The sequence below is a fragment of the Orussus abietinus genome, unplaced genomic scaffold (assembly GCF_000612105.2).
Source record: "Orussus abietinus isolate OABI.00-Male unplaced genomic scaffold, Oabi_2.0 scaffold75, whole genome shotgun sequence".
NCBI lineage: Eukaryota > Metazoa > Arthropoda > Insecta > Hymenoptera > Orussidae > Orussus > Orussus abietinus.
Window position 1 is genome coordinate 63524 of NW_019394267.1, and position 27587 is coordinate 91110.

General features: G+C 47.8%; 3 protein-coding genes and 1 long non-coding RNA gene across 8 annotated transcripts; 3 read left to right on the forward strand and 1 right to left on the reverse strand.

Moving 5' to 3' along the window:
* On the forward strand, positions 1–2850 carry LOC105696809. 3 transcript variants are annotated; one of them, XM_012419544.2, is made up of 3 exons: positions 1–323; positions 395–592; positions 2734–2850. In XM_012419544.2, exons 1-2 carry the CDS (start codon positions 224–226, stop codon positions 571–573), a joined length of 279 nt encoding a protein of 92 aa, XP_012274967.1. In that variant the 5' UTR covers positions 1–223; the 3' UTR covers positions 574–592; positions 2734–2850. The 3 variants fall into 3 exon arrangements, with proteins under 3 accessions (XP_012274967.1, XP_012274968.1, XP_012274966.1); XM_012419545.2 differs by lacking the exon at positions 2734–2850 and adding an exon at positions 1390–1492; XM_012419543.2 differs by lacking the exon at positions 2734–2850 and adding an exon at positions 2365–2677 and having other exon boundaries at positions 5–323.
* On the reverse strand, positions 747–15295 carry LOC105696806 (myosin-IB). Of its 3 annotated transcripts, none has more exons than XM_012419541.1 (20): positions 15193–15295; positions 6623–6833; positions 6288–6403; positions 6114–6184; positions 5833–6041; positions 5569–5751; positions 5266–5472; positions 4474–4733; positions 4216–4385; positions 3985–4139; positions 3770–3898; positions 3535–3688; positions 3008–3239; positions 2697–2927; positions 2401–2560; positions 2085–2330; positions 1812–2024; positions 1629–1729; positions 1413–1515; positions 747–1352 (listed from the first exon to the last, which is right to left on the reverse strand). In XM_012419541.1, the coding sequence occupies exons 2-20, from the start codon at positions 6746–6748 to the stop codon at positions 1338–1340; spliced, it is 3081 nt and encodes a 1026-aa protein (XP_012274964.1). In that variant the 5' UTR covers positions 6749–6833; positions 15193–15295; the 3' UTR covers positions 747–1337. The 3 variants fall into 3 exon arrangements, with proteins under 3 accessions (XP_012274964.1, XP_012274963.1, XP_012274962.1); XM_012419540.1 differs by having other exon boundaries at positions 15022–15295; XM_012419539.1 differs by lacking the exon at positions 15193–15295 and adding an exon at positions 9100–9211.
* LOC105696810 lies at positions 10516–11348 on the forward strand. Its single transcript, XR_001103748.2, has 3 exons — positions 10516–10822; positions 10931–11143; positions 11218–11348. It is a non-coding gene; the product is annotated as an uncharacterized LOC105696810 (long non-coding RNA).
* Positions 15296–16480: 1185 nt separating the features above from the next.
* On the forward strand, positions 16481–27369 carry LOC105696720 (kinesin-like protein KIF12). The gene is made up of 16 exons (XM_023434815.1): positions 16481–16486; positions 16559–16770; positions 19574–19666; positions 20360–20438; positions 20538–20747; positions 23038–23175; positions 23241–23382; positions 23514–23608; positions 24489–24630; positions 24760–24878; positions 24956–25060; positions 25187–25313; positions 25562–25787; positions 25918–26068; positions 26141–26352; positions 26471–27369. The coding sequence occupies exons 1-16, from the start codon at positions 16481–16483 to the stop codon at positions 26859–26861; spliced, it is 2448 nt and encodes an 815-aa protein (XP_023290583.1). The 3' UTR covers positions 26862–27369.
* The last annotated feature ends 218 nt before the right edge of the window (positions 27370–27587 follow it).

Here is a 27587-nt window from a genome sequence, read left to right on the forward strand (position 1 = left end):
CTCGAATTTCCAATCCGATCAGTCACTAATTCTAATATTCATTTCCCGATTTTGCGAAAGTAGTTGCTAACGTTAACCTCTATGAAATAAATTTCCATGCAGGTTTAAATATTACTGACTCTACATAACCAAACATAACCTAACCAGTTCCGAACCGAATACGAGTCACGCGCAGTCACGCGTTAGCTCTGTGTTTGCAAATAGCTCTAACATTAAAATTAGCATGGCACAAGGTAAACTCAAGGTAAAATCGAAGCTACCACCCTCGTCAAAGACGAAGTCGAATAAAAAAGCAAAGGGTCCACCGGTTCACCGAAGAGATAGTAAGCTTTGATTTTTAATGCATTCGTACCACTTATTTACTATGTACATCATTTCGTAAAAATGTTTCTAGATGCGCCCGTCAAAGCGAAGAAAACAAAGCTTCAAGAAGCGCACAAGTTGAAACAAATGATTTCAAAGAATGTTAATAAATCAGTGGAGACTGAACTTCGACAGAGGGCTTTAAATGGGAAGCAATCATTGACGAAGAAAGACGCTAAGCCGACGACGGAAAAACGACATACCAAGTGATTTCTGTAACAAACTCATCGTGAGTATATTTCTCTATGATTGTGCAATTAAAACGGATACTGGCTATAAAAATATTATCACTTCCCATTGTGTATTTAAAAGTTTTAAGTGAGTTTCATTTGTATCCCTTAAAGAGTTGTGACTAAGCTAAGCTTTCTAATATTGTTCACTGATTGTATTAGTTCTGGCAGCAATGTCAGTAATTTATTATCTTTTTACAAATTCTTTTGGTACAGTTGTTGCATATAAGATACTTGTACCATTAGTATTAAAAATATTTTGATGCTCTGCTGACAATTTTACATTATTACTAGCGATGTCATTGCATCGAGATAATGGCACGTTAAACCACATGTTGATTTGTAGTAAAGAATTGATACGCAGGAAGGGAATTCATTGTACAGAGACAAAATTCAAGAATAGCATGTAAAAAATCTAAAACAGTGTTTTGGTAAAATAGGTCTCGATTTGTGCAATTAACATCCTCCCGGAAGTTAAAAGATCGACAAGCCCTTTCCTAACTCCGATAGTGCATCTCTTTCTGCTGCTTAAACATGTACAATTTATAACCCTAACATCGCACAATGTACACGACTAAGGCACACGCCATTTGATGTACTGCTTAAGTACAATTACTTAACAATATATTAATTCTTCTTAATACTCTTCTTCGCTAAATCACATCGTTGTGGCTCACTCGGTAACGGTGCTCGCACCCCCGAGAACACTGCCAAGAGTAAATTAATTTACCCTTCCCTTCGATTTTACGGAGAAGCGACCTGAAACCAGGCAATTGTTTACAAAAATATTCCACAGGTTCCTAAATACGATCGACCTACCACAAGAAGGTGGCCATTTTGTCTGCTCTTGCTGATCGCAGGGTTAGGGCCTCTTTTAAATTCAATCGTTCCTTCCTTCCCGCTGACTAGCTTATGTGAAACTCTGACAAAGAGAATACATTTACATGAAAAGAGTCAACGATACCACCAAATCCAAAAGAGGATTCAGTTAATCCAGACATGACGCATCCCAATTAATTCTCAATTTGAACTTACGATTCGTTGTTGACGATGTTAAGGATTTTAGGATTCTGCGTAATATCGATCGCTTTAGTCAGCGCTTCAATGATGTGAGGCACCTCGAGAATCAGATCGCCCTAATTTCGTAAATAAACAGTCAAGATTAAAGAGCCGATGATCCCGAAGTATTGACTATGCTGCGAAAGCCATCGATCCTACCTTGTCCTTCTTAAGTTCCGGAGGTATCCTCATAATCAGCAGGTTATCCGATTCCCCGGTGACAACCAGCTCTTCTATCGACTTGTAAGGCAACCGGTGTTTCGACTTGAAAGTTTTAGTGTCCAATATGTAGACCGCCTTCTCCGTAAGAATCAAGGCTCTCTCACGAGGTTTGTATCCGTGTCTATCATATTTGATAACAGGAGTAGCGTACTGGAACGCAATTAACCTCGTTAACCCCACTCAACATACACAACCACCCACAATCCTTACCTTTATCCTCTCACCGTTGGGAAGTATATTATTAATGAAGCTTTGTTTAAGCGCCATATAATCCTCGCCCAACCGGTCGATACGGAATCTGGGGCCTAAACTTCTCTCATAAGATTTCTTCTTCCCCTTGAAGAGACTTTCCGCCAGGATTTTCAATTCAAAATGCTCCTTCTCCTCCTTCGAGAGACCTAACCTATACTTCCTCGCTTTCCACCTCCTGTGCATCTGGCGCAAAAGCTCGGAGGCCTGAGAAGATAATCAAACATTTCGTCTCTTCTAGCCAAGGAGAAGAAAAACTCATCGAACCAGGATTTACCTGCTGACAGGAGTGAGGACAGGGTGGCCAGTTGTTGTTTAAAACACCCTGCGGAAGACTTCTCGATAGCCTTAGAAGCCACTGAGCCTTCGCTAGCTCGATAAACGCCACGTTCTCCTCATTAGGCGGCCCATTTCGCGTGATAAATCCCTTGATGAACCTGTGACAATTAAAACACTCTAAGAAAACGGACACCCTCACAATCTTTGATTAAAAATAAAAAAATAAAACAAAACCACAGAAAGTAAAGCTTGCCAAATAAAAATCTTAAATGAAATAATCAGAATTTTTCGCACCTTCTGATCGCGATTACCGCTCTTCTCCTCTGTGCAGCTTCTCGTCGAGCCTTCCATCCACGAAGATACCTCTGCAGGGTGATCGTCGCCGCCCTCGTCTTCAGGTATTTCTGCCTCTGCACGTACCCCTTCCACCTGCTCTGTATTATCGCCGCGATATCGTGCTGCCTTATCTGGAAGGCGTCCTCGGTCTCGAAGAGCGTCTTCGCGGACCTTATGAATATCTTCGTGCTGGGGATAAAGGAGATATCGGGGTAAGACTCAGCGTTCCTGGGGCGATCGCGATCCTCGGGAATCCGGTGGAGACTCACTTGCCCATCTTGTAGTCCTCAGGGTCGTATCCAAGGTGGCATACCAACACCTGGACGCCGTCCTTGATCGAGCCACGATACGAGGGCCAGGTCTGCGGACACAATGCCTTGTATCGCTGTAGGAACTGCTCGTAGGGCTTCCTGTAAGCAAACCCGGCTCGCCTCACCCGCAAGTTCTCCATAAGGCCTAAGTACTTGACCTGGTGCTGAACGATCTTCTCGTCAAATCGACCTGAAAATTGTCACCGCTACATCCACGCCCTCGGCATCTCTTCTCTTATACAAGAATGTATTTACCATGAAAACTTGGCCAAAGTCTTAATATCACCTTAACGCCAACTGGATAATTGTTAATCCACGATCAATTTAATTTAAATGGAATAAAAAAAGCAATGTTTACTGGTGGACACGTGCTCGTAAGGAGAGATAAGAAAATCTATGCCTCCTGGTGAGACCTTTGGCGAAGTCGAGTTGCGGCCGAGTTTTTAATAGTAAATACTGATATCAATGCCGAGAACTCTTTTTACCCAGCATCTTGAAGTCGTTCGGCTTGATGCACCTGATGTACGAAGGCTCCTTGCCCATCAGGATCTCCATCAGGTTGTTCAGGCTGTTCTTGAACTGGGTTACCGCGGTCTCCGGGCGTCTCTTGCTCGACAGGTCTTTCACGTGGAACACGGCCTTTAAAACGGAGCAAAGGACAATTAGAATAATTGCATCGAAGGTATATATATATTCACATATGTACCAGGTCGGCGTTACCTTCGTGATGGAGTTCGTGGTGTTCGACATGGCCTCGCGCAGGTCCCTGAAGAGGAGGTCATTGTTCTTCTCGAGGAATCCGCGCACGTTGTACGTCACGTCTCCGGCGTAATGGATCAGCCTGAATTCCTGAGAAAAAGGAAAAGGGGGTACGACGGATTTATTTATATACTCAGGGGAATAAACATTGAATTAATTGACAGAGTGGGTCTTACGTCGCGACCCAGGGTCTTCTGGGTCTGAAGATCGGCCTTCATGTGGCTGATGTAGTGCTGGTGTCCGAGCAGATTCGAGTTCATCTTGTCCAGGAAACTGATGTCGGTCGGATCACCAGGTCTCAGGCACTCCTCGTCCATCAGCGATATTATCCCTGGACCGAGGTCAGGGTAGTTGAAGAGATCAAAGGCGGACCGGGTAGAAGAAGAAGAGGGATGCCGGGAGTTTACCTTTGTACTTTTCCTCGATCAGGTCGCAGATGACCTTGTTGTTGAAGTAGGACACGTTCTCCCAGGTGATGCCCTCTCTGAGGTACTCCTCCTGCTCGGACTTGAGCGTCAGCTGGATGAAGAGCTGTTGGAGCTTCTCGTTGCAGAAGTTAATGCAGAACTGCTCGAAACTACCGGGATTAATTTTAAGGTCGCGTTAATGTATATATATATATATATCTCACCGATGAAGGTCCTGGGGAGGGGCTCGGGCCTTACCTGTTCCTCTGGAAGATCTCGAACCCGTAGATGTCGAGGATCCCCATGACCACTTTGCGATGCCGGTACTTAGGCTGAAGGGACTTGTTCAGTCTGCTCACCAGCCAGGTGAAGAGCCTGTCGTAGACGGCCTTCGCCAGGGCGTCTCGGGCGTAGATCGCGAGTTCTCGGTTCAGGGGGGAGACCACTACGTCACCGTGGGCATCTATCGTGCGATGAGTAAAGGCCTTGGCCAGGCTCTTCGTGTCGCAACCCAGGAGCTGCAAAGGAAACGTCCAGTTAGAGGGATACTCGGCCCTGCCTCCGATTCGCCGTTTCCAAACTCCTAGACACGTCAACCCGACGGGGAATCATTCGCTCAGGAAGTCATCTACTTTAACCCTTTGAACACGGAGCCATTTCGACATATGGGCGAAATTCGTCTGACCGTGCAGGCAATATTGGACCATATGTCGGGTGCCTTTAGGCGCTCTTAGTAGCCAAAGGGTTAATCAAAATCGCAAGACCACTGGTAACCGGTGTTAATCACCGAAACATTGTTACAATCTCAAGGCCGAGCGTCACTTGTTACCAAATTCTGTTACCATTTGTGCCCATAATTATGAAAATGGTCTAAGTCATATATTTTTTGTTTCGAAATTACATTGAATTAATTTCGTTTGAAATAATATGGCGTGAAATAACTGATAAACTAATTTTTTTTTTTAATTTTGACTTAGACCACTTTCATAATTATGGGCACATATAACAGTGTTCACTGTGTACCGAGTGAACATCCCTTCTTGTATCTACCTTGGAGACGGCGTCCACCGACCCCGGCTTAAGGATCTTGGCGACACCCTCTTCCTCGGTGAACCCGACGTTCCCCATGTGCAGGACCGACGCGACGATGGCGAACAGGTCGTCCTGTTCCTGCTGGGTCATCTCTACGGTCTTCATGGCTTCGATCACGGACCTGTACTGCTTGGCATCGTCGATGGTGTCCACGGTACCCTTGGTCTGCTCTCATCGTAAACAAATTAATGAAGGAAATTGATCGGTCAAGACTCAAATCGACCTAATAAACCCGAGGAGAGAGAGATATTCGTCACTTACGCCGCTACTTAAATAGTAATACGTGTCCAAATTGCGCTTCAGGAACAGCTTTCGGAGTGCCTCTTCACTAGCCCCCGCCAAGAGTTGGTAGAAGATGTGGAAGTTCCTCTCCCCGACCGTCTGGTTGACCACCCGAGACTTCTCCAGCAGGTAATTCAGGATGTTCCCGCCTATAGGGTCGCCCTGGCGAATTTCGAAAAATAAATAAATAAATAAATGGACTCATAACCGCCCTCGATTTTCCCTTTCCAGGGTACAACTTACGTGGAAATTGAACTGGATGTCCATGTACTTCCCGAATCGCGAGGAATTGTCGTTGCGGTTCGTCTTGGCGTTGCCGAAAGCCTCGAGGACGGGATTACTGCCTATGAGCTTGACGTTGACCTCTTCGACCTGCTTCTTGTGTCCGGTCGCCGCAGCAATGTACTCGAGCACCTTCTTCGAGGCCTCCGTCTTCCCGGATCCGGACTCTCCTGCAACGATTAGGGGCCATGTAATACCTGGTGCCCGATGTACATATGCAATACATGGTACCTGGGTAATACCTGAAATCAGGATACACTGGTCCCGGTTCTCATGGGCGAGAGACTGGTACGCCGTGTCGGTGAGAGCGAAGCTGAAATCTCGACATAGTCAGTCCCCAAAATGCCCGACAAGGCGGTAAAAAAGATAGACTTGATCAAGAGGGGAAGAAGAAAGAAATGTGTATCACCACTCACATGTGCGGCGGGGCGTCGAAGAAGTGCCTCTTCCGGTAATACTGAATCGTCTCGTGGTTGTAAATGGGCAGCTTCTTGTACGGATTGACGGACACCAGAACCTGGCCTATGTAGGTCTGAAATGCGAGGGGAGGAGGAATAAAGAAAAAGAATGGCAAAATTAGAAATTGATGAGCCAGCGAGTGTGAGAAAGTGCAGTCGGCACTTCCTGGGCCGAGCCAAGGCCGATGGAAATGCGACGTCGAGGCGAGAGGGAGAGAAAAAAAGGGGGAAAAAAAATAGGGGAGGACATCCTGACAATCGAGGACCGTTCGATTATAAATTTTTGGGCTCACGTAGATCAGGTCTTCTTTGAAGCGCTTCTTCAGGTTCTCGATGAAGGCGGCGATGCTCTCGAAGTCCTCCAGGAGGACGCAGTCCTGGACGCCGACGCGGTCCCTGTCGTGAAGTCCCCTCTCCATGGTCGTAGGAAGTTCCAGGGGAAGCTCTCGAGGTTCCTCGTTCCCCTCCTGGCTGGACCAGGACTCTGCACCAGCCCCCTTCTCTCTGAAAAAAACCGGAACGGGTATATTTTAACTGGGACCAGCCTTCCTTCCTCGCCCTTTCGAGGCTTTCGCCATTTTTCATTGCTCCGCCGGTTTCTGCACCTCTCCTGCGAGGAGTCGACGTTCTTAGCTGAGAGAGAAAAATAAAAATAGGGATTCCCTTCAACCGGAGGAATAAATGCGTATATGATATCGAGGGCCTAGCGAAGGCCAAATTATCCTCCTAATATGTTGGATCGAATTCTTTTGTTTATTAAAGAAAGGTTTTCGCCCTTTTTCCTTGCTCCGCCGGTTTCTGCACCTCTCCTGCGAGGAGTCGACGTTCTTAGCTGAGAGAGAAAAATAAAAAAGGGATTCTCTACAACCGGAGGAATAAATGCGTATATGATATCGAGGGCCTAGCGAAGGCCAAATTATCCTCCTAATATGTTGGATCGAATTCTTTTGTAACCTAACCTAACCTAACTTGGACCGAATTCTTTTGTTTATTGAAGAAATTAATTTTAAGACGCATTAAGGTGATATGAATGTGGCGTCGAAGAGGTTTTGTTTATAAAACTTTTCTCCCAACTGGATTTAACCGAATAGTTTGAAACTTTACAACGTGAATAAACAGACTATAAGGAAGGTCCTGAAACTCATGAAATTTCAATTCTTTGCAAATTTTTTTATAGGTATTTTAAAAATAGTTTAGAAAAAATGAAATTTCCCGAGTTCCAGGACCTACCTTAGGGTCTCCATATTCACGTTTTAAAATATGACACGATTTGAGACACCCAGTTCATAGAAAAGTTTTATGAACGATTGAGCTTTCAGATGCCACTTTCACATCCCCTTAACACATTCACGACCGCTGACGTGAATTCACGTCATTTTAAATTCTATTCCCGATTGCCGCTGACGTGAATCACGTCCGTAACGATACACGATACAAGTTTACGGCAACCAGTATAAGAATTTCATTATATTCGCCGGTACTCAGTATTTGAAACGGAAGAAAATTTGCCGGTCGCGAATGTGTTAATATGGGTGTAAATAAACAAATTATACTACTGCTACCGATTCTCGTCCGATCACCGAAGTTAAGGGACGTTGGGCGGGGTCAGTAATCTTCGCGGTACCGAATAAGTACTTTGTCAATTTCTTTCATTTCCCTCGGCGTAGATTTCCAGCTTCGAGGGCGGGGAAGGACTCGGAAGGACTCTCGGGATTTCGCGAGGATTCTCGATTTCGGAAAGCGAGGTATCGATCCACCAGCGCGAATCGAGGCTTAGCCTTCTAGGTCGCCACGATAAGGCCCCGATTAGATATCGAAAACGCTCGATCGGTTTGGAAGAATTCCGGCGATAAGACGTCGCAAGAATCCACGTAGCATGGCCGAGAGTACGTCCCTCTTCCTCTCGCGAAAAAATTGTCGCAATCCTGTCGCTAAGTCCAGAACTTGGCGGACCATCTAGTACGCCCATTCGTGAATCGCGTCGATGTAATGATCAGTATCGAATTAAAAAATATCGAATCAATAATTAATAGTATCAAACTAATTAATTAATAGTATCGAATGAATTAATTAACAGTATCGAATTAAAAGGAAATCTCCCCAAAAGTTTGTCGGGCTAACAAGTACGCCCACTCGTAAGACAAATCGATGTAAGGATTGGAGGATAAAATTAAAGAACCTGTCTCGCAAAAATCTCGCCCTGGCAATTTAAACGACCGCGTACTTATTCCAAGTGGCTTGTCTGGATACCTGCTAAAGAAGAGAAAAAAAAAAATCCGACTAGGAGACCCTGCAAAAATTCGAGCCTCGCTACTTAAACGACCGCACATACTCTAAATTCGTTGTCTCAATGTCGAGCGAAAAGGAAAAAAAAAAAACACGTGACTCACGATAAACGACCGCGCACTTACTCCAAACTGCTGATTGCGATATCTGCTAGGAACAAGAAAAATAACAATAATAATTTGAGACAGGAGAAAATTCGCAAAAGAAAAATTAAAAATAAAACAGAAATTCAATTCCATCCTGCAATCCCTACATCGAAAAATCGCAGGAACAAGAAAAACAATAATAATAATAATAATTTGGGACGAGAGAAAATTCGCAAATGTCCGAACCTTGCGATCTAAACGACCGTGCGCTTACTCCAGATTAGTTATCGCGATGTCGCGTTGAAAAAAAAAAATAAAAAAATGTGTGACCCGCGATTTAATCGGCCACGCACTCCCTCGCATCTTGGACGTCCTCCCGCAGTGTTTCGCGTACTCACCCCATAACGCGATCGTCACTGTAACCTGAGGAGGTACCGGTCCTCTCTCTCCGGACAACTGGGGACAATTGTGGAGTCTCGGCTCTCCTCGACCGGACCCCGAGATAAGATAGCGGAGCTTCGCACTAAGAGAAGGACTCCCTCCCCCTGGAGATCGTGGGGATAATCCGCGATCGACCCCGAGATCCCCAGAGGTACACCTGTCGCTTCCCAGGGCCACCTCTCGGGGGGCCACGTGGCACCCGACGACGGCGACGACGCCGACGACGCGAGGGAAGGTCGCGGTCGCTCCGAAAATCCCATTTCCTACATAAATTCCCGCCGAGCGATCGACCTTATCGCTAACGAGTGTAAAGTTCGAGCCGCGAGCTCCGTCTCTCTTATCATCGTTCGTGCCGCTCGTGCCCCCCCTCCCATTTATTATGCCACGGCATAAAGAAACAATGCCGATTCCCAGAGAAATATGTTCCGAAGGAAAATGAAGAAGGGAGAGAGAGAGAAAACAAAAGAAAAATCGAACACCCGGGTATTATGTACAGTGGGGGACATGAATGCCTTCCCTGCAGATATGGTGTGCCGATGCAAGGTGGAAAGGCATTCATGTACATCAGTGTACGTACCCTCGATTTTCTTCCAGGAGGAGAGAAAGGAAAGGAGAAGAACCGAGGGGCCATTTTTATACAAACCCTCCCTTTACAAGAGTTCGATATTAAAGGATTAGAGGATTTCTGGAGTTTCATTTCGATTTCTTGATAATGATTGTAGGAAAACGACAGGTGGAGCATGCCATTTGGTACAATACCCAATATAATTCTACCCGGCTGTCGATATAAAAACGAACGTCGGCAACGTAGGTATCTAGAAAAGTCTTCTCCGTCGACGTCGATCAAGTTCCTCGGCGTGTTTCACTTCACCTTAAATGGTGCAGTTCCAAGGACTCCTCGAAATGGGGAAACGACTCGGCGGAATCGGCGCTTCGTCATCGCGTCGTTAATCCTCGCTCCAATAGTTATTCTTTCGTATGACGCAAAGAGTGACGCGACGCGCGAACGTGCGGCGATACATCGTAAACAGAGGGAAAGCGCGGCTCGTCGCTTGCGCATCCCGCGCCCGTATCGGTTTCGACCAATCAGAAGCGAGCGCGCCCGCATCGACCAATCAGAAGCTCGCGCGCCCGCATCGACCAATCAGAACCGCGCTCGCCGGCGTCGACCAATCAGGTGCGAGCTCGCCCGCATCGACCAATCAGGACAGCGCGCGCCGGCGTCGACCAATCAGAAGCGAGCGCGGCCCGCATCGACCAATCAGGACCGTGCACGCACCTAGCGGCGACCGTCTTCCCTCGTTTGGAATTAGGGTCAGCCGCGGCGGCGTTCGCGGCGATGATTCACGTCCCGCTGACTCAGGGATGCCGACGCCTCCCCGCCGTAGCCGTTCAACGGGCTTAACCTTCTTAGCGCCTCTGCTTCTCTCCGATCGACCTGTCCCCGGCGAGGCTCGCTCCTCTCAGACTCCCCGGCGAGGCGCAGGTGAACAGCTGACCGGTGAGCCACCTGGCCCCCGATGCGCGCGCCTCCGCCTCTGCGCCGCGTTTCCGTCGCGGCTATCGGCAGGGCCCGTTATCTCTCCTATATCAGCGGGGCTCGATATCGTCCCCGGCAGCGGTTTCCCGCCTCGCCGAGAGTCGGTCGACTCCACCTTCCTCTAACGGCGACGAGCAACGGTAACCGCGCGTCCGGGACTTTCCCTCCCAGGACGTGGCCATCGCCAAGGTCGACCCTGGGAACGTTATTCGGCATCTTCTCGACTCTTCCCCTAATTTTTTTTTTAGCTATTCCCCGCACCCTCGTTCCAAGGGGAGCCGGTTAGAGCCAGGGTCTTCCCCGATACCCTCGCAAACCATCCCGACAACTCTGCACCGAGGGGCATGAAAGAAAGGCATGCACGTCCACCATTAGTGCGCCAGCGAAGCGAGGTCTTCGGCGAAGACCAAACTTCGCCTTCGGGAGGGGCCTTTGTTACGACTGGTCGCCGCTAGCCGTTGGTAAATTTCCTACGTTTAGAGTACACTAGGTCAGGGTTGGGTAATTTCGCGTTTTTTTTTTTTTTTCTCTCCAGGTTTCTTACGTACATCACGTTAACCATGTAGTTACACCGTGGAAAATCAGTAAACTACGTTTCCCAATGTGAAGGATGCCGCAGACGCACGATATATGTATACGCTAGGTTTATAAACGTCTTTTAGCGCACGTAACGTTTTCTACGCTTTTCTTAGACGATCACGAGTCACGTGTCAAAGTTTCGGACAGTTGGGTCCGATACCCTTGAAAAAAAAAAAGTGTATTCTAATCGACCGATTTGAAGGGGGTTTCACTTCACCTTAAGCAAAGGTGGATCTTCCAGTTTCACCTGGCCATTCTTCCTCGCCGTCTCCAGGTAGGGCCGAGGTCTCCGAATCCGAAGCGATGGCGGCCAACCGGTTTTTCGAACGAGACAAAAGCGATTTTTTCGCGCGCGCCCCCCCTCTCCTCTCGGAACCCCCCACCCGACGCGCGAAGGCCAAGTCGGTAAGGTAGGCGTCGACCTTCGTATACCGAAACGGTCCGAGGCTCCTTGCCCCCCTCTCCTCGAGTTTTTGCGCCTCGACGGCGACGTCGGCTCGCGAAAACCTCGCCCTGCCTTTTCTCTCTTCCTTTCCATTTCTACCCCGGCCCTACCGGGCCGCCTCGAAAGATTTCTTCGCGTTGACTGCACTTTTTATACTCGAAGGTAACAAGGGTACTACACTTTTCTTGAAAAGTGCAGAAGGGTAGATACACTATCGTCGACGTCCCGAACGCCAGCAGCCTCACGAATGACCGATTATAGAAAATTTTCCCGAAATTTTCCCTCCGAGACCTCGTATTCCCATCGTTTTAGCAAAGAAGCGCACAACACTTTTCTTGCCTTTATCCCGTTAAAATGCGAGTTTATCGATTACCAGAGTGTTCTAAATTGTCGTAAAATTCTCCTGACCCTTTTGTATCGCATATCAGAGCCTTCGATAATTGTATATCGATCGAAATATGAAAGCTCGACGCCGTTTTGCTTCTGGTCTGGGCTGAGTTAAACAATTTTTTTTTTAAATCCAAATTTTGAATGTGTCAGGACAATTCTTAGATGATCAGGAATGATGTGTCAAAGTTTTGGACAGTTTGGTCTAATGCCCTTAAAGAAAAGTGTTGTATTCGAATCGACTGATTTGAAGGGGGTTTCACATCACCTTAATAGCCAATGAGAATCTCTCTTAGTGGTAAATAGGTGGACTCTCATTGGCTATTGACGACAATGCCAGCGTAGAAAACAAGGGACGTAGTATACGTATTACGTATACGTATATAGTTGTATGTACCTATATACGTATATAGTTGTAATATACATGTAGAAAACCACGTATACTACTTCACGTACCACACTTACACAACCCCGGTTCGATGCTCGATAAATAGTACTTTAGCCAACGGATGGCGGCGCTGTAATCGTCTCTCCGTCTCTCTCACTCTTACGGCGACATATAGGGAATTGCACTCTTTCTCTATCTAACCCCCACACTCGCCTCTCTATATGCGTCCCTCTTCCTCCCGCACATGAGATATCGTTGGCTAACACGTGCGATCTCCCTTTTACCCCCCACTTCTTTTTTGTCAGCCAACATTTAGAGCATCGAGCGTTAAAACATAGGACCTGGGCTTCTGTGAGGGACATCTGAATTCTTATCCGAAGCTAACCTCGAAATATGAAATTCGCGCTCCGTGAGTTCATCGCGGCCAAGGACCTGCGAGAAGGTGGGGGGGGGGGGGCTCTTCGGTTCGCGGAATCCCTTTAAAGTTTACGATCCACTTGTCGGCGATCTCGCGCGAGGGACGGAGGAGAAATCGGCCCCGAGGGACGGCGGGGATCAACGAAAGTGCGGCGAAAAGGAGAAATCGCTACGGGAAGAGGCGCGAGGCGGAAAACTTAGGGAAAAGGATCGGTATAGAAAAAAAAAAGAGAGGGAGAAGAAGAAAAAACAATCCATCCAGTTCGCGTTACATCTCGCGCGGGGGGGGGGCGGGCGGGCGGGAAGGGGGAGACGGCATTTCTCGCGGGAATCGGCGACGCAGGAAACCCGAGCCGGTTGTCGGGGAAAGGCGGCTCGCCGGCTCCGGGAGGAAGGCAAGGAGCCTACCTGGTCGTACCTGGCTGGAGACGCGAGGGTCGACAAACTCACCTGGGCGCAGACCTGCGACCTTGGCCGAGGGATAAAAGAAGGGCCGCCCCACCCTCTGGGGGAGGGAAATGTTGTCGAAGCTCCGCGCGATTACCTCCCCTTACGAGGTGTACCGGTCGAAGTTTCCACGTGATTCCCTCCCCCTTGCGAGGGATATTTAAGGGTGGGCAGGGAGGAGGAGAGATTATCGAAGTTTCACGCGAGGTATACTCCAGGGCGAGAGAGGGAGGAAGGACATCATCGTGGAAACTTCACGCGATTCCCTCCCTTAGAAAAGGATATTTTAGGGTGAACGCGGAAGAGGGAAGGTTATCGAGGTTTCAAGCGAGGAATATTCCAAAGCAAACGAGGGAGGAGGGAAAATCGTGGAAATTTCACGCGATGCCCTCCCCTTTGCGAAGGATATCTCAGGGTGAGCGGGGAGGAGGAAAGGTTATGAAAATTTCATGCGAGGTATATTCTAAAGCAAACGAGGGAGAAGGGAAAATAGTGGAAATTTCACGCGATTCCCTCCCTTTGCATAGGACATTCCAGAGCGAAAGAGGGAGGAGGGAAATCATCGTGGAAATTTCTCGCGATTCCCTCCCTTTGCATAGGACGTTCCAGGGCGAAATAGGGAGGAGGGAAATCATCGTGGAAATTTCACGCGATTCCCTCCGTTTGCAAAGGATATTCCAGGGTGAGCAGGGAAGAGGGAAGATTATTGAAATTTCGCGCGAGGAATAAAAATTGAGGAAATATCACTCGATTCCCTCCCTTTGCATAGGATGTTCCAGAGCGAGAAAGGAGGAAGGGAAATCATCGTGGAAACTTCACGCGATTCCCTCCCTTTGTATAGGATGTTCCAGAGCGAAAGAGGGAGGAGGGAAAATCGTGAAAATTTCACGCGATCCCCACCCCTTGTGAGGAATATTTCAGAGTGAGCGGGGAGGAGGAAAGATTCTAAAAGTTTCATGCAAGGAATATTCCAAATCAAACACGGGAGAAGGGAAAATCGAAGTTTCCCGCGATTCCCTCCCCCACGAAGGATATTCCAGGATGAGCGGGGAGGATGTAAGGTTATCGAAGTTTCAAGCGAGGAATATTCCAAAGCAAACAAGGGAGGAGGGAAAATCGTGGAAATTTCACACGATTCCCTCCCCTTTGCGAGGGAAATTTCAGAGTGAGCGGAGAGAAGGAAAGGTTATGAAAGTTTCATGCGAGGAATATTCCAAATCAAACAAGGGAGGAGGGAAAATCGAAGTTTCCCGCGGTTCCCTCCCCCACGAAGGATATTCCAGGATGAGCGGGGAGGATGTAAGGTTATCGAAGTTTCAACCGAGGAATATTCCAAAAGAAACAGGAGAAGAGGGAAAAATCGACGTTTCCCGCGAGAGATATTCCGGGGCGGGTTAGGGAGAAGCGAAGGTCGTCGAAGTTTCCCGCGAGGGATATTCCGGGGCGAGCTCGGGAGGTACCGAACGGGACTCGACACGAGTCGCGAGAGGTCCTTGCACCCGGACCGAGTAAACTCGTTCCTTCGGCCGGCGGTAGACGCAGGGAATAGGACGCGCACCCAGGTGGCTACCGCGTAGCGATAAATCGATTAAAGATGGATCGATAGATCCGCAATAACCTAAACTCGATTTAACACGGTCCGTGGGTTACGTGGCTTTGTGTCTTTATATGCTTACTCTCTCTTTCTCCGTTCAACGACCGACTCCCTATTTGGCCGGGCGCATTCCTCGTCCCCTTTCGGGCCGCCTCGGAGGTCGGACTCCTCCTTTCGGGTTGGGTTAACAGTTCCTCACGACCTTACCGAACGCAGCCGGGACCGTTGAAACTGATGGTCGTTTCCAACGTACCTCGGCACCCTGGTCACGAGCGACAGGTGGATCGCCGAGCGAAGACCGCGTGGCCCGCGCGCCGTCTCGACTCGACAGAGCAACCGCACCGTACGCCGCGCGTCGCGATCGGTCGCGAACTGAGCGGCTCGGAGCGGCTGCGCGCGCCTCGCCGCGCTCGGGGCCCGCCGGCGGGCCCGAGTCCGCCCGACCGCTTCCGAACCCGCCCGAGCCCTCCCGACCGACGCGCTCCGACCCGCCGCGCGGCCGATTTTGCATTCTTTCACCACGAAAAGCGATATTCTTCTTTTCCTTCCAAAGTTATCAACCAAGGTCAGGTATTCCAATCCGAGCGCGTAACCTGCTACCGATGAGGTCTACGGTAAGTGCGAGTCTTCGCGGAGGTGCTGCTCGAATTTTTCTAGGGGTAGTAAGCGTTTTTTTATATCCACCGCGTGGACTCCGCCGGGCGCAATAATATTACTCATCTTGTTTAACGAGCGTTATTGCATCTCGTAAATTTTCAGGGTCGTCTCGGACGAGCAGGTGTGGAAATTCCTAGGTTAACCCGCTGTGGGAGTGTGAGGTGGGTCGAGGGACGCGACCTGGGTTTAGATTTGTCCTAGAGAAGCGTCGTGTCTAAAGAGGACAACGCGGGAAGCCAAAATGTGCTCTAGGAGTACGATTCGGTCATCGATCGGACGTTAAGCCGGATTCGCTGTCCATAAATCTTCCCATAAGATAGGCACTGTGTTCCACGTCTCGTTAGATACTTCTCGAGGTGGGCGATTTGCAGAAGGCGTTAACTCGAAGTCGTAGAAACGTAATATTAAAGCCTCTCTGTGATATAATAAAAATAGCCTCTCTGTGATATAAAAAAAAAATTACAGAAGGCGTTAACTCCAAGTCGTAGAAACGTAATATTAACCCTTTGCGGACGAGACTTTTCCATTATAAAAGCTTTTGGGCGGCTATTTGCCGACATTCGTCCGCAAAGGGTTAAAGCCTCTCTATGATATAAAAAAAAATTGCCGAAGACGTTAACCCGAAGTCGTAGAAACGTAATATTAAAGCCTCTCTGTGATATAATAAAAATAGCCTCTCTGTGATATAATAAAAATAGCCTCTCTGTGATATAAAAAAAAATTGCCGAAGGCGTTAACCCGAAGTCGTAGAAACGTAATATTAAAGCCTCTCTGTGATATAATAAAAATAGACGTGGACGAGATCCAGAACATTGTAGACGGGAAGGAGTACGGAAAGGACGACTCTTTCTCGTAAAAACTTATAATGGGATGTATACCTAAAAATGCTTGTAAGTTTCTTGATATTTTGCATACGAGTAACAGCGAAAGTTTTCGGAATTTAATTTCGGTTTCTTTATCAGGTGCAAGGCGAAGAAGGTGGGGCAGATGATAGGGAAGGTATGCCAGAGCGTCACAACGAGGAAAAAAATGGAAATCTATTAAAAGTAGTCTATTTCAGGAGGAAAACTCGACGTCTGAAAGGGAGCGAACGAAGAACTTATTACCGAGGAAGACACGAGTTCACTTGGCCGACCAATGGGCGAAAAGCTCCCCTTGATGTTCAGCTCTCAGTGTGAGTGCTTTCTAGTCAGTATGCGATGTCCATGATTTATCCATAAGTCCATAATCCTGCGTCGGTGGTGCCACAAATCCGATCGGAAGGCCGAGGTGGGTTAATCGGTCACGGAGAATCGTCACGCGAGGCGCCGCGTCGAATGCCAAGTTTACTTGGCCAAACAATGGGTATAAAGCACCCCTTTTGTCAGTCTTTCAATTTAGTGGCCTCCTCCCCAGCGGACGATATTCCTGATTTGTCGAAAAATCCATACCTCCTTAGCAATGGTACAGACTGACGGTGCCAAAAATCCGGCTGCCAGGTCGCCGCAAAGCGTCACGTTGACTTCCAAATTCACATGGACGGCCAATAGGAAGCGACCAGAAAGAAAGCGTCCCTTACAAAGGGTCTTAATGCAGTCATCTTATCATTAGATATGCACGATTTGTCTAAAAGTCCTTATCTCCTTTATCAATGATCCAGGCATACTAGCAAGCCAGGGTTAATCGGTCGCCGCAAAGCAACACGCGAGAAAGCGTAGCGTCGAATGCCAAGTTCACCTGGACGGCCAATAGGAAGCTACCAGAAAGAAAGCGTCCCTTACAAGGGTGTCAATGCAGTCATCTTATCATCAGATATGCACGATTTGTCTAAAAGTCCTTATCTCCTTTATCAATGATCCAGGCATACTAGCAAGCCAGGGTTAATCGGTCGCCGCAAAACAACACGCGAGAAAGCGTTGCGTCGAATGCCAAGTTTATCTGGACGGCCAATAGGAAGCTACCAAAAAGAAAGCATCCCTCACGAAGGGTCTCAATGCAGTCATCTTATCATCAGATATGCACGATTTGTCTAAAAGACCTTATCTCCTTTATCAATGATCCGGACATACTAGCAAGCCAGGGTTAATCAATCGGTCGCCGCAAAGCAATACGCGAGGAAGCGTAGCGTCGAATGCCAAGTTCACCTGGACGGCCAATAGGAAGCGAGCTCGTGGTCGACCAGAAAGAAAGCGTCCCTTACGAGGGTGTCGATGCAGTTTCCTCGTTATCAGATATGCACGATTTGTCCAGAAGTCTTTATCAATGGTCCTGACCGATGTTACCACAAGTCCAGCCAGCAAGTCGGGGGTTAATCGGTCGCCGCAAAGCGGCACGCGAGGAAGCGGAATGCCAAGTTCACCTGGCCGGCCAATGGGCGGCAGGCTCGGGGCCATCCCGGCGATCGAATCGAGTAGCCACCCCCGAGCCATCGGCCACTCGGCCAGTCGGCCGCTCGTCCGCAGCCCGACACGTCGCGGCCCCGCTCGCCCTGCCGATCACCGACCACGCGACGACCCACGTCGAGGGTCACGTCGAGAATGCCACCTAATGTGCACCGCGGGTCAACCGACGCGTAGATCGCCGCAGGTCGAGGGATGGTCCTGCCGAGGAGCACGACGCCCCCGCGGGGCGAGACCCCCCGCAAAGAGGCGCCCAAGCCCGGTCGCAAGTCGCGCGGGAACAGCCCCGAGAAACCCGTCGTCGTGTCCAAGAGCAAGATCCCCGGCTCCCTGGCGAGGTCCGGAGGAAGCGAGTGAGTGTCCATCGACGATTTCGAGCTCCACCCTGAAGACGGTCGACTCCGGAGCGACAGGTGCTGGGGACCTTCCAATCGGGTCGATTCGAAATCGAATCGAATCTACCCTCGGTAGCGATCAAAGTGGGCACCCCCCTACGTGGAAGCGTCTCCAAGCGTCCAACGATCCTCTTTGCGCTAAGAAAAGAAAAATTGTACAAATTACCGGTATAATTATATAAAATAGGCGCCAGTACCTGCGAGTGGTAGGACACTATAGAATAGCAATAACGTTGCAAATTGTATTTTTTCTATGATTGCATTTTATCCGCCTGGGTAGAAAAGTTGGGTGTCGTGTCCCTTGCAGGGAGTGGCGCCTATTTCCGGAGTATTTCTTTTTTTTTTGCCATTTGCCGTCTCCAAGCGTCCAACGATCCGCTTTGCGCTAAGAAAAGAAAAATTGTACAAATTACCGGCATAATTATATAAAATAGGCGCCAGTACCTGCGAGTGGTAGGACACTATAGAATAGCAATAACGTTGCAAATTGTATTTTTTCTATGATTGTATTTTATCCGCCTGGGTGGATGAGTTGGGTGTCGTGTCCCTTGCAGGGAGTGGCGCCTATTTCCGGAGTATTTCTTTTTTTTTTGTCAGGGTGGACCAGCTTGTACCTGGACGCGTCGATCTACACCCTCGATACTCTATTCGACGGCGATATCGATCGAGCTAGACCTTGTTAGGTCGTCTCCCGTTGTCTCTCGTCTCCTCGCGATGTCACGGGGCGCTCGATATTCCGATAACCACCCTTGCACGCGCGACTCGTATCTTTTCCCACCCTCTCCTCGTTCTACGTAACCGAGGGAGGTTCTTCGAGTATCCCCCAGCCGAAGCCATTAGCGAAGGCGAAATAAACGAGTGCCGATTGTTGCGACGATTACTCTAGGGAACCGCAAAACGGGGTTTGGTCTCGGCTGATGGGCTGCGCCGGCTCGTCAATTATTAAACGGCCGAGAAGCGATTAGTCGGCACCGATTGACGGGTGACCTCGATGCGGCGATTTCCCGCAAGCGCGGAATTTTCCCCCCGTAATTTCTTAACCGGTTGGAAAGTCGAAAGGGAAAAAAGGGACCTTCGGCGGAGGAGACGAGGAGGGAACCCCCTAATGCGTCATCCTTGACACCTGTCGCTCTTCAGAGGACCCGGAACGATCCTCTCGAAGATGCTCTCCTCTTAGGACTGATTGATTCATTTTCATCCCCAGGACAGGTAGCATCGAGCGATTAGGGGATGGAGACAAAAAGGTGATAGCATCGCGCCATATTCTTCCCGAAGACAGCATTAATGTCGTCGTCAGGTACTCCGCACGTTGTCTTATAATCCTGAAAAGAAAGAGAGAAGGTGTAATCTCTTTAAGGTGATGCGAAAGTGGCGTCGAAAAGGTTTCTTTTATAAAACTTTTCTCTCAATTCGATTAACCGAATAGTTTGAAACTTTACTACGTGAATAGGGAGACTATAAGGAAGGTCCTGAAACTCATGAATTTTCAATTCTTTTCAAATTTCTTTATAGGTATTTTAAAAATAGTTTAGAAAAATTGAAATTCCCCGAGTTTCAGGACGTACCTTAGGGTCTCCATATTCACGTTTTAAGGTATTAAACGATTTGAGTCACCCACTTTGTAGAAGAGTTTTATGAACAATTGACCTTTCGGATGCCGCTTTCACATCCCCTTAAGGTGATGCGAAAGCGGTGTCAAAGAAGTCTCTTTCATGAAACTCTTTACCGAATAGTTTCAAGCTTTGCAACGTGAATGTGGAAGCAATAAAAATGGTTTTGACAACTCTGAAATATCAATTTTTTTTTCTAATCTACTTACAGACGTTTCAAAAATCTTGTATAAAAAATGAAATTTCATGGGTGAGTCTGGTGAAGTCCTCTCGTTTGGCCTTTATATTTACATTGCAAAACGAGACCGATTTGACGTCGCTTTCAGGATCACCTTAAAAGAGGGCTTCTGTAGACGGATTTTCTTTTTTCTTTTTTTCAGAGTGAGACCTCTGAGCGACAAAGAGGCGAAGGCCGGCGACGACATGGCCGTCCAGTTCCCTGGGGAAGGGCAGATATACGTGAGTATCGGCCTTGCTGGGCAAAATGCATGCTAGGAGTGTAAAAGTACGAGGTAAGGGTGAAGGAATGATCTTGAGCGTTGTCTTGGCCAGTGCGAGGTTCCGGCCAGCGGTGGGACCGACAAAAGAGCGAAGGTCTTTTCTTACAACGTCGTCTTCGAGCCAGCAGCCACGCAGGAGGACGTTCTCCAGTATTCGGGCATAAAGAAGCTCATCGAAATGGCGACCGAGGGCTTCGGCTGCACCGTCTTCTGCTACGGCCAGACCGGAAGCGGAAAAACCCACACCTTAACTGGACCCCCCGGCCTGGTACGTCGATCCCCGATTTTCTTATTTCTTTTCTTATCTTTATATTTTTTTACATGGGGAAAATCTGCTGACCAGACACCCCCGCTAAATTCCCAAGGACGGAAACACTGCCCCAGCCCAGGGGCCCGATTCTCGAGTTCATATGTGCCCAAAATTATGAAAGTGGTCTAAGTCAAAATTAAAAAAAAAATGTGTTTATCAGTTATTTCGCGCCATATTATTTCAAACGAAATTAATTCAATATAATTTCGAAACAAAAAATATATGACTTAGACCACTTTCATAATCATGGGTACATATGGATTTTTTTCGCATAGGAATAGATTCGCATGAAAAATTTCATATACGAGGGGTAAGACCAACTCTTGAGGGCTCTTCTACAATCAGACCTGTTTTTGTGCGGTAGATAGGGCCCGCAGGAAAAAAAAAATATTCAGAAACTTCATAAATAGCTAGAAGAAATAATTTTTCAGAACATATTAGAGAGAATTTTTTTTATGCAGTGAAGAGGGACCGCAAAAAAAAAGTCGATAAAAAAAGATATCGAGATCGACCTTGGCTAGGCCGAAGCTCGAGCTTCGATTTTTACCCGGCTCCTATTAATGGCCGTTTACCGCGCAGTTGGGTCGATATATAGCTATTTCCGCCAACGGACAGGCCGCTGAAGACGATCTCCATGCTCTCCATTAAGAGCTTTCGCGTCCCTAATTACACCTCGAATGGGTCGAGTCGAGTTGACCGCGAATCGACGCATCGACCATTAATGGAACTCACAAATGGGAACGTCCACGCACGGCTTCCTACCAAATGATCCATGTGCCCCTTTATCGAGCGTTTCGATTATTCCGCGTGATTTCTCCGAGACCTAGAGCGATTCGATTAATTCCTTGTGATTCTTGCGTGACTTCTTTGTAATTTCGTCACTTGGAGCGGTGAAATGGCATTTTTAATATTTCATAAAATTCATGACTGATCCGTTTAGCCCCTCTATTTTTTTAATCGAGTCGAATTGACCGCGAATCGACGTATCGATCATTAATGGAACTCACAAATGGGAACGTCCACGCACGGTTTCCTACCAAATGATCCATGTGCCCCTTTATCGAGCGATTCGATTAATTCCTTGTGATTCTTGCGTGCCTTCTTTATAATTTCGTCACTTGGAGCGGTGAAATGGCATTTTGAATATTTTACAAAGTTCATGACTGATCCGTTTATCCCCCCTATTTTTTTTAGTCGAGTCGAATTGACCGCGAATCGACGCATCGACCATTAATGGAACTCACAAATGGGAACGTCCACGCAAGGCTTCCTACCAAATGATCCATGTGCCCCTTTATCGAGCGTTTCGATTAATTCTTTGTAATTCCGCGTGATTTCTCCAAAACTTTGAGCGATTTCATTCACTCTTTGTAATTCCCGCGTGATTTCTCCGAGACCTAGAGCGATTCGATTAATTCCTTGTGATTCTTGCGTGACTTCTTTGTAACTCTGCCACTTGGAGCGGTGAAATGGCATTTTTAATATTTCATAAAATTCATGACTGACCCGTTTAGCCCCTCTATTTTTTTAGTCGAGTCGAATTGACCGCGAATCGACGCATCCATCATTACTGGAACTCACAAATGGGAACGTCCACGCAAGGATTCCTACCAAATGATCCATGTGCCCCTTTATCGAGCGTTTCGATTAATTCTTTGTAATTCCGCGTGATTTCTCCGAGACCTAGAGCGATTCGATCAATTCTTTATAATTCCCGCGTGATTTCTCCGAGACCTAGAGCGATTCGATCAATTCTTTATAATTCCCGCGTGATTTTTCCAGGACCTAGAGCGATTGGATTAATTCCTTGTGACTCTTGCGTGACTTCTTTGTAACTCCGCCACTTGGAGCAGCGAAATGGCATTTTTAATATTTCATAAAATTCATGACTGACCCGTTTAGCCCCTCTATTTTTTTAGTCGAGTCGAATTGACCGCGAATCGACGCATCGATCATTAATGGAACTCACAAATGGGAACGTCGCCGCATGGCTTCCTACCAAATGATCCATGTGCCCCTTTATCAAGCGTTTCGATTAATTCTTTGTAATTCCGCGTGATTTCTCCAAAACTTTGAGCAATTCGATTAATTCTTTATAATTCCCGCGTGATTTCTCCGAGACCTCAAGCGATTCGATTAATTCCTTGTGATTCTTGCGTGACTTCTTTGTAACTCCGCCACTTGGAGCAGCGAAATGGCATTTTGAATATTTAGCAAAATTCATGACTGACCCCCCTTTTCTTTTCAGTTCGAGAGGATGAATCCCTACTCCGAGGACCACGGTCTGGTGTTCCGGTCGTTCGTTCATCTCTTCAAGATTCTTCAAGAACGGCGGGATTGTAATTTCGTGCTGAAGGCGTCCTTTTTGGAGATCTACAACGAGAAGGTGAGCGAGTCGGAAAAGTCGGTTTCGAGGGAGTTTTATCAAGGTTACGGGGGGTTTTATTCCAGGTCATAGACCTCCTGAATCCAGGGGCCTCCAGGAAGCCCTTGCCCGTCAGGTGGAGCAAGAAAATCCGCGGATTCTTCGTGGAGAACCTCTTCACGGTAGAGTGCGAGGAACTCGACGACCTCCTTGCGGTTCTCGAAGAAGGTACCCTGCCTTTCCTTTCTAGATCCATTGTCTGGAAGAGGAGAAAGGGAGTTTATTTTCATTCGTCACCTTTCCTGCCTACCCGGAAATCCTCGAAAAGGGGCTCGACGTAAATATTGGGCTGCTTTCAGGAATGAGAAACAGATCCGTGGGCGTGCACAACATGAACGATTACTCCAGCAGAAGTCACACTATACTCACCGTTCACATCACCTCGGAACAGCAGGTGAGTCATCTCGTTTGTCATCGATTCGCTCGATTCGACCTCACATCCAGGAAAGAGCGTTCCTTCGCCTCGCCTTTGGTGCCACCTCATCCGTTTATTCATTTTTCCCCGTTTCCTCTTCCATCCTCTGATCTTCCTTTCCCCGCACTGTGAAGAAAGAAAGATCAGTTGACCTATACAAATATATATATCGTAGCCTAAGGCAAAGTGAAACCTTCAAATCAGTCGATTCGAATACAACACTTTTTTTTAAGGGTATTGGACCCAACTGTCCGAAACTTTGACACATGACGTTCAAAATTTGGATTTTTTTCAAGCTCTCATATTTCGATCAATATACAATTATCGAAGGCTCTGATATGAGAATCGAAAGGGTCAGGACACTTTTACGACAATTTAGAACACTCTGGTAATCGATAAACTCGCATTTGAACGGGATAAAGGCAAAAAAAGTGTTTTATGCGCTTCTATGCCAAAACGATGGTAACACGAGGTGTCGGAGTGAAAATTTAATTCACCTGGAAATCACAGATGGCGCAGGGGGTCCCTCTGCAATCAATTAGGGCCTCAGAAAGCATGAATCCAGAGGATTTCTGGAGTTTTACTTCGATTTTATCAACGTCAATCGAGTTCCTCGACGTGTTTCACATCACCCTAAATCCTATGCAATTACAAAGACCAATTATTTCGTTGAGAAGAAAAATCTGACATCGATTTAAACCAATTATTACCGTCTTAGAATAATTTCCTCTACTCGGACATTCCTTTGGGCACATTTGTAATTTGTTAAAATGGACTTTCTTTCAATGCATATTCCTCCCAGTCTAAGACCTCTTTTTATTCTCAACGTGATTCTCCATTTCCGCATGTTTTGTTCCAGATGGAAAACGGTGTGTTTATCACGAAACAAGGAAAAATCAATTTCGTCGATCTTGCGGGCAGCGAGATGACCAAGAAGACTCAGAGTGAGGGGAAGACCCTTGAAGAGGCCAACAACATAAATAAGAGTCTCATGGTGTTAGGTAAGCAATCGTTTCGCCATGTTAGATTTTTTTTTTTAGAATTTCACTCGGTCGTTTATTGGATTACGTTCGGGGCCGCTGCCAAACGACTGTGGAAGCACATTAAACGTTAAGGGCATTTAATTTCAGGGTACTGTATCTCGTCATTAAGCGATGGCAAACGTAAAAGTGGACACATCCCCTACCGGGACAGCCAGCTGACTAAACTGTTGGCGGACAGCCTGGCGGGAAATGGAGTCACTCTTATGGTGAGCAACCCCCGTAAAAAAGAGCGCTAATCGTTTGTCGCAATCTCGTTACGTGGTGTACATGCCTGGACTTTCAGATCGCGTGCGTTTCACCTGCACGTTCGAACGCCTCTGAGACATTGAACACCTTGAGGTACGCGGCCCGAGCTAAGAAAATACGAACCAAGCCGATCGTCGTAATGGTGAGTGACTAAGTAGCCATTTATCGGCTGGAAGCTCGAAGAACGCTCGTTAAATAAGTATACATAAACATGAATAAGCGTTCAAGAGGTATTAATTGAACTTCACGTAATTTTCTTATCCCACAGGACCCAAGAGAGGCTCTGATCCTGAGCCTGAAGAGAGAGGTGGGAGCTCTTCAAACGGAAAACGACCACCTGAGGACGGCGTTTCACCTCGGCGGCGACCCATACCTGCTGCGAAGCGAATCGAAAGGTGAATTTTCTGTTCACCGAGCTCATTTTGCATACATTTACCGAGAGACATGCGAAAAAGCGACCTGGAGGACGGCTAGTCGTCGGTCCCACTTCCTAGAAATGGCTCCCGACGCGAAAGTCCGCGGTTTCAGTTCAATCGAGCCTCGGGTCCGTTGGGTTATTAGTATCTGGGTTTTTATTCTAATTCGGATAAGAAAAAGAAAAAACTCAGTGCCGTGAAAATCCATGCATGACGCGTGCTCGTAGGAGAAAGGCGAGTACCGGTTACACCACCGCAAGTGGACCTGGACAAATTGGCAGAGCTGGGAGGCCCAGAATTGAGCCAGCTGATCCGGGCTTACGTTACCGAGAACGAGGCTCTTAGGCGGGAAAATGCAGAGCTCTACTCCACCCGGGAACAGGTCATGAGAGACCAGGAAGTCGTCTGCAAGGAGAACGAGAGGCTGCTCAAAAAGCTGGAAGACGTCAACTCGTAAGTCTCCTGGAAGATGCTCTCATCCAGGTCAATCTAGCGAGCGCTGAGACCCGACTTTCGCGTTGGGTCTAACAAGTCGTCATTGCGCAATCCGCAACCCGCACCTTCCGTCACGGTTTTGTCGCAGAGTTTGCTGCCGATCGCCGATTATTCCGGCGAGGCCAACGTACTCTGCAGAGCTGTTGAACGGCACAAGGAACGAGGACGGACCTGGAGCCACCAACGTGTGGACCAACCCCGAGGTAGACGCATCTCGACCGGCGTTCTCCACGTCAAAGGTACCCAGGCTTAAGAAATTCTAGGCTCTTTCGCCAGATACGTTGAAGCCAAGTGTTCCGATTCCCTCTCAGAACCCAAGCAACGGACGAACGTCCAGGATGAGCGGTGGGATGCCGGAGAAGGTGCTCAAGGAGCTGGACAAGCGACGAATCGTCGGGAGTTCCAGTAATATCGTCGAGGCCTACAGAGATAAGAGCCACCACCGTCGAAATCATTCCTGGGACAACGGGAACGGACCCCCGGACAGTCCGGACCTGGTGCCATCTCCTGCTCACGGGAATCAGTAAGAACGTAGTCCTAAGACCAGAAGTCCTGGTAGCCTCTGACCCGGGTCCGGCAGTTCGGATCTAGGCTCTCGTGGGCGTTTCTAAAACTATGTCTCCATTGGTTGCACAATCTAGGAGCAAGAAGACCGCTCCACGACGCACGGCCACCCTCCCAGAGGGGAAGAACTGGGATAAAGTGAACGAGATCCTGGGCGGGCCGGTACTTCCACCAGGACACTCCTTAAACGGGACGCCGGATTCGATGCTGAGTGGACCCTTGGCCATGGATTCCCCCTCGGCGCCAGATACAGGAGATTCCGTTGCACCCACTGTTCCTTTTCCTGCCGTTTCTCGAGCCTCCTCGCCGTTCACATCGTCTGAACCCGAAGACGGTGGAGATAATGCCACGGACCCCAGAGATTCCCGAAGGAGCAGGGGACTTCCCCCCGGCAGGAAGGACGATCGCACCGCTCGCCGGGTTTTCGGCAGCCTCGTCTCCCTAGACGATGAAGACCTGCGATTTTAATCTACCTCGGTACCATTTTAATCGCGGTTCAATCCAGTACCAAAATGCGCTTTCTCTGATAGATGTAATCCTGGGATTCCCCTTCGAAAGTCCACCCCTGTACTCTGAAGTTCGATCAACGCTCGCTTAGCAATAGAGCCACTCGGAGTAGATACTAAAGCCCGCATTTTGGTACTTTTTGAATAGTCGGGAGACTATTCAAGAATCGATCAAGACTTCGGCCTACGTTAGGCTTACCTCGCGTCTCGTCGCAGACTTTAAAATGGATATAACAACTGGGGACGCGTGATTCTTAAGGTGGCCTACGTGGCGCGGCTTGCCTTCCTCCTGTATAGAGTTAGTTTTGAAAGCCTGCGTGTGATGTAGAATTTCGTCTAGTACGGATTACTAGGGTTTTATACTAGCGAATGGATGGCACGAGTCGACCTTGTAAGACTACCATTTGTAAGTTGCACAGTACAGTGTGCAGGAATTAATATCCATTATGATTAAAGTAATGTGTCACCTAGGTCAAGTGAATCTCATTCACTCTTAGCAACGACTATTTCCTTTCAACAATAATGCTCTCTAATATTTCTACCGAGGCTTTAAGTTTACGAGTTCTTTTCTATTCCGATTTTAGCGAGCAAGGTGAAAGAAATTTGTCGATGATACTAGCGCCATCTGTTCAACGAGACAGGAACTTTTAGGTCTGTTTATCGATTGGGGTCTCTAGGTTTCCGAAGA